The sequence below is a fragment of the Parasteatoda tepidariorum genome, chromosome 10 (assembly GCF_043381705.1).
Source record: "Parasteatoda tepidariorum isolate YZ-2023 chromosome 10, CAS_Ptep_4.0, whole genome shotgun sequence".
NCBI classification, from domain to species: Eukaryota; Metazoa; Arthropoda; class Arachnida; order Araneae; family Theridiidae; genus Parasteatoda; species Parasteatoda tepidariorum.
In genome coordinates this window covers 61,327,986-61,333,985 of record NC_092213.1, presented here as the reverse complement: position 1 = coordinate 61,333,985, position 6,000 = coordinate 61,327,986, and the positions used below count along the sequence as shown (strand labels likewise).

General features: G+C 30.3%; 1 protein-coding gene across 2 annotated transcripts in view; it reads left to right on the top strand.

Moving 5' to 3' along the window:
• The first annotated feature begins 379 nt into the window (after nt 1–379).
• Nucleotides 380–6,000, top strand: part of LOC107451281 (S-adenosylhomocysteine hydrolase-like protein 1) — a 223,292-nt gene continuing 217,671 nt past the window's right edge. Inside the window, exons 1-2 of one of the 2 annotated variants that reach the window (XM_016067330.3) lie at nt 380–474; nt 2,053–2,293. In XM_016067330.3, coding sequence (XP_015922816.1) covers nt 2,078–2,293 — 216 coding nt within the window. In that variant the 5' untranslated portion in view covers nt 380–474; nt 2,053–2,077. Of the gene's footprint in view, nt 675–2,052; nt 2,294–6,000 lie in introns of both variants that reach the window. The other variant, XM_016067331.3, reaches the window with a different exon arrangement.

Genomic DNA, 6,000 nt, shown 5'->3' with positions numbered 1-6,000 from the left:
TAAAAAAAGAAATGGTAATTTTTTGTTTATAATTTCGAGCTTGCGAATTCGGTGATAGGAATGATTGGTGGATTATATTTCCCCCAAAAAAACTCGTGAATTGCTCGTTGGTTGAATGTAAATGATAACAAGCCTTCTAAAAAGCAATAATAATATTGGAGGGCATGTTTTTTCAAGCTAAGGGGTAAAAATCAGTCGGAAGTAGTAATTCGGAAGTCTTGCGGCGAATTTTGATCCTCCCTCCAGCTTCATCTGCACTTAACTTTACACGGGCAACCATCCATAGGTTCTTGTTTGCATCTTTGAATTTGCATATGCGAAACATTTGCACGCAGCGAGAATGACTGTTTAAAATCATTAAGAAATAAAAGACTTCACTGCGACTTTGACTGATGTCATTCGGCTTTTGGTTGCCACCGCGCAAATTTGTTTTTATCCGTCTGCTCACCTATCGTTACTCTGTTTATATTTTGTGTAAGGAAAACGCAATAATATTAAATTTTAATATACGACAACTGAAATTGATATAATAAAAATAACGAATTTAAAATTGCAACTCTATTTTTTATATGAATTGTGCATATATTTTAAAACCAGTCGTAGTTGTTATGCGCAACACAACAACTTGTTGGAAATAACTATTAATTTTTATTACTTATTGTATACCAGACCTTGTAAGTTTAAAGTAGTTAATGTATGGAGTTAGAACCTATTTTATATTTCCCGTTATTTTATACAGTATCGTCTGTGCATTATCTCCTTGCTATTGTTTTGCATGATTGCATATTTAATTTGTATCGTTATGTTTAGTTTCGGATTCATTTTAGTAAATATTTTATTTATTTTCCTTTGCATTTTTAGACATCGTAGAATTAATCATAATGAATGTTTCAATAATCTGTTTTCTACAAAACAATTTATAAGTTTAAGTAAATAATTTAGTTTTATATTCATTTTTACTCACATATTTTTTGCTTGAAATCGTAGTAAAAAGAATTATTTAGTTGATGTTATAAATTTATTGTTAAGATAAATGTGACATCTGTATGAAATAAGAGCATTTTACTAAAAGAATAGATTTGTTCTGCTACTGAAATTCATTTGAATTATTTTTGTGATTTTTTTAAATAAATTCTTAACCCAATAAATCTGACAAATTTATATTAATTTCCTTTCAAAAAATTCTTTATAAAAACATTTTGTGATTTTATAAAATGGAATAATGTATTGGTATCTGTTTGTAATCTGTATTGGCATCTGTTTGCACTGCGGACAATCCCAATCAATTTTTACCCTTTCATAATTAGAAAAAAATAAATATTTGTTAATTCACCTAGGGGTGGCTATGAGTTATACCCAGTTTGTCCTCTTATGAGAACTATTTTTTTTAGTTTTGATTGTGTGATTGCCTGAAAGTTGGATGATTATTTTAAAGCAGGTACTGATACGAAAATCTTTATTTAAAGTAAATTTCTTTACAGCTATATTTCTTGAGGTATAATTTAGTATTCAAATTTTATAACTCATACTTTGGTGCCTTTATGTTTCATGCATATAAAGATATGATGTAAAAAACATTTATTAATAGTAATTTATTGACAGTACTTCTTCTGATATGATTAGAAAAAGATTTCCATATTGGTACCTGTACTTAAATAGTCCTGAAGGTTTGGCGATGTCCAAATAATGGATTTTCAGAAACAAAGCAAATTAGGTAAACTCAAAGGTTAAAACTTGTAGCTACCTCTTTGCAAGTCTTTATGTAATTTATTCCAAGTATAAGAGCAGTATATGTATAATTTTCTGTGAAGTCTTTTTAGTTTATTGCGAGCCATCGCCTAAACTTTGCCAATTATTTTGGTGCAGATACCGTTAAGAAATCTTCAAAATTATTTATTAACTTATATTTCTTGTTAATCAATGATAGTATGGTTATAAAGTTTACTTTTGTATTCACATTTAATATTTACTTTTAGTTATAATTAATAAATTACTTTTTCAACATTTCAGAAATTTTTGATTAATTAATAAATTACTTTTTCAACATTTCAGAAATTTTTGATGATTTTGCAATAAAATGCCAATACAGAATGACAACCCTCCTGCAGAAGATGAGGAAATCATAAACAAAACAGTCCCTGCCATTAAACAGAGTCCTGCCGTATCAACGAATATCATCGAAACTGAAGGTGCTGCTAGTATGATGTTTCATTCTGCTCGTGCTGGTCTTTTGTCGGATGTACCACAACCTAGTGCTAGTGTTGCATCATATCGTGGAGCTGCTGGTGGTACTGTAAGTTTTCGTCTTTTTAATTATTTCTATAAATACAGTTGTGCATATTTTTTATGTGGTCGCTGCTGGAAAATTTCTATTTTTTTTTATTGTTACTTAAAAGTTTGTGGTTTAGTGTTTCAATGTATTATTCATATATTTCTCTATGATTGGAAAGTTATAATCAAATATTTTGCAGTTCATTTTATTTGTTTTCAATCTGTTGTTAATGTTAAAAAGTAAATTTTATTTAGAAGGGAGAAAAAATTTTTGCTCAACATTTCACCAGAGAAATTTTATTATAAATTTATTTTGTTTAACGCATGTATTAACAAAACTTTGTTCACAAGATACGATTTTTCTAAATTACTCAGTCATGCTGATATGAATTACAGAAAAGTGCTGACTGAAAGTATGCTGCACATGTATACTGCACACTTTAAAAGCATTGTAGGGCTCCAATTTTTGAGGGGGATGAAGTTAAAATACTCAGTCATAATAGCTACATTTCTCACATGAGAAGAAAAAATCCTTATGTCTGCTAAATATTTGCAAAAAGATGGTGCTTTTTTTTTTAATCTCTTTCTTGCTTTTAACTTTGAACTTAATAATGATTCATAAAAATTTCCTTTACTCGTTTAAAATATCTCAATATTTTAGAGATTTCTAAGAATAGGGGGGACTTTTAGAGATTTCTAATCATTGAGAGGGACATATACCTATCAACTTATGACACCCATGTCACACTTATTCAAATAAGTACAAATTTCTATGCATAATAGTTGTAATTCATTTAGAATTTTTTATTTGGGGATGGTTTTTTTATTCAAAATCAATTGCATTTTTTAAAAAAATTGTTTTTTAATTATTTGTATGATTTTTTAACTAGGCATCATTTTTAGCTACAACAAAGTAGTCCAGTTTTCAAATTTTGCATTTTATTATTTGCTGTTTTCTTAATCCACACATTACATTACAAGTTCATACGATTTACGAATAACTTGTTTGAAAAATATTGTTATTGATAATACAATATTCCTTAAGGATCAAAAATGAAAATAATTGAAGAAATATAAGTTGTTTTGATGCTAGGTAAATGAATACCATGAGTAGTGCCTTGGTAAAATGGAAGAGAAATGCAGAAATATCATTGAATCAATTGTATAACAGAGTGAAGTTTTATGAATAGATGTTATCTATTCATAAAATAGAAATTATGTTTGTGGTGTTTATGTTTCGTTTATGTTTCTATACCTTTTGATGTTAGCATGGAATTTCATATATTCTGCCTTTGTCCTATTAAATAGCTCATTAAAGTTTTGTGTAGTCTATTTTGGGGCTACTTAGAATGATATATATATATATATATATAAATATATGATTTGTGAATCGACTGCATCAATTTGCGCTGCGTTATTTTTCTCTTGTTTACCTTTTGTTGTAACTTTATGGTCATTCGTGGAAAAGCGAATGACTGCACACTCAAGTTCACTCATTTGCTATTATTTTAATTCTTTTAATAAACTATCTGCAGTTTTATTTTAAGATTATAATTAAGTGTAATAATATTATTTGATTTATTCGTTAGTATACAACACCCCTATGACTTCTACCATTTCCTCTTTTTTGCCTCTAAGTAGGTTCACAGTCATGTCTTTAAAAGTACCACATACGAAATTGGCACTGTTAAACTGTGGCTGCGGCATTAGATTTTACTGTGATGAACTCATTCCCGCTTTACAATGTTCCTCTTGTGTATTTCTGGGAAAAAATTATTTGTCATTATTTCAACTATTTATTTTGGCAGTTCAATAGTTTCATGATATATTTGCCTAACGTTTTTCTATATTATTTATACTGGATGAAAGATTATACCTTATATTGGTAAATTTACAATAATTCTCAATAGTAATTTACCAGATAATTTACCATCCTTAAAACAAACTTTATATTATTGTCTTAATCAAGTTTATTCTAAAGTACCTTGTACTGAGGCAGTTCAATTTTTTATTGAAATGTTAGATTTAAACTTAACCCTTTATATCACCTTGCTGCATGTCTGCAACATGCACAAAAAGCCTATGTCTTTGCCCCAACAAATTTTGAAGGACGATTTCGGCGATTTTCGGCGATTGTCGGCCAAAACCAGTGCGCCAAGAAGAAATTGGGCTAACAAAAGAATCAGATGCAAATACCCAAAATGCTAAGGATTTGCACAAAACTATTTGTGAGAAATGTGGTGTTGGACTTTGTTACAGGAAAAGTAACAATTGTTTTAAAAATTTTGATATGAATTAAAATTTTTGAATCTTTCAATCTTAGTGCCATTTTTCACAATCTTGCAGGAATGCAACAAGCACTTTTTTGTCATTTTGCATAATGTTGCAGAAATGCAACAATCAATATTTTTCCGATAATTTGTTTAATTTTATGTTGTAAATTATTTTTTACATGCTTAGAATGATGTATTCTAATGTATGAGTAATTTTTATTAAAATCAGAGATGTTGAGATATAAAGGGTTAACTGATTAAATTTGCTTAAATTCAATTTTGGTGAGATCAAGGTGTTGGGACTATTTTAGCAGATTTTTAAATTTTAATCCTTTGTACTGTAATTGATTTTGGTAATTTAGGATTGTTGCTATGACTTTTTTTCCCTTTAAATTTTAGTTTTTTAAATGAATGCTATGAGTGTGTCCTAGTTAACTCTGGTCTCCTGACCAGGGTGTCTGAACTGGGAACCTGGGACTCCCCTCATTTGGGCCTGTTGCTGCAGGGAGGGTCTGCAAAGACATTGCAAAGTATAAATCGATATGTGCATTTTAAGAATTAATTTTTTTTCCAGCTGTCAGCAAAATATGAAAAAAAAGCATTTACCTGAATGTTTATTGCTTAACAAATGAAAAAAAACTTCAATTCCAAAAAATTAGTGTGGTGTTCATTTAGAATATGTCACAATTTTTCTACAACTTCTTTTAATGACATCAAAACTTCTCTTGAACTAATTGCTAAGAAGGTTTCTTTTCCCTCCAACCATTCTATAATCCTAAATCTCCTTAATAATCTTTCAATCTTTTACTTTGTTCATTTCCTTCCATTTTCTTTATTTTTACGTCCCACAGTGGACTGATCGTTAAGACACGGTTCCCAGCAGATCACCGAAGTCAAGCATCACTGGCTACGGTCAGTGTGCGAGTGGGTGACCACTTGGATCAGTCTGCGTAGGGACCGAGGGTGTGCGGTATGGGTCCTCGTTAAACTATGCTACCCCCAAAGTGCTCGACTTCGCGCGCAGGCCGTCAAGCTACCGAAGCGGGGGTGCCATCCCCTCCGCAGAGGATCAAAATTGTGATGGCATGTCCTCGGATCATCCTCCGGGATGTTTCCCAGACCGTCGCCAATAGCCCATTGTGCAGCTCTAGTGCGACGTAAATTAACAACAACAATCTTTATTTTAACATCTTACTTATTTTGTAAAACTGTTAAAGTTTATTACCAGGAGTACATAATAAACCTGTTTGAATTTTCCTTCTTTTAAACACTGCATTTGGCTGCTATTAAACACTGCATTCCATCAATCTTCCATAACTAGCATATATGTATATATTGTATGATGTATATATTGTACGATGTATGTATTGTATAATGTATATATTGTACTTAAATTCTTATAAAATAGTTTATATACATACTTTGAAAGTAGGTGGTAGCTGGTGACATTTTTAGC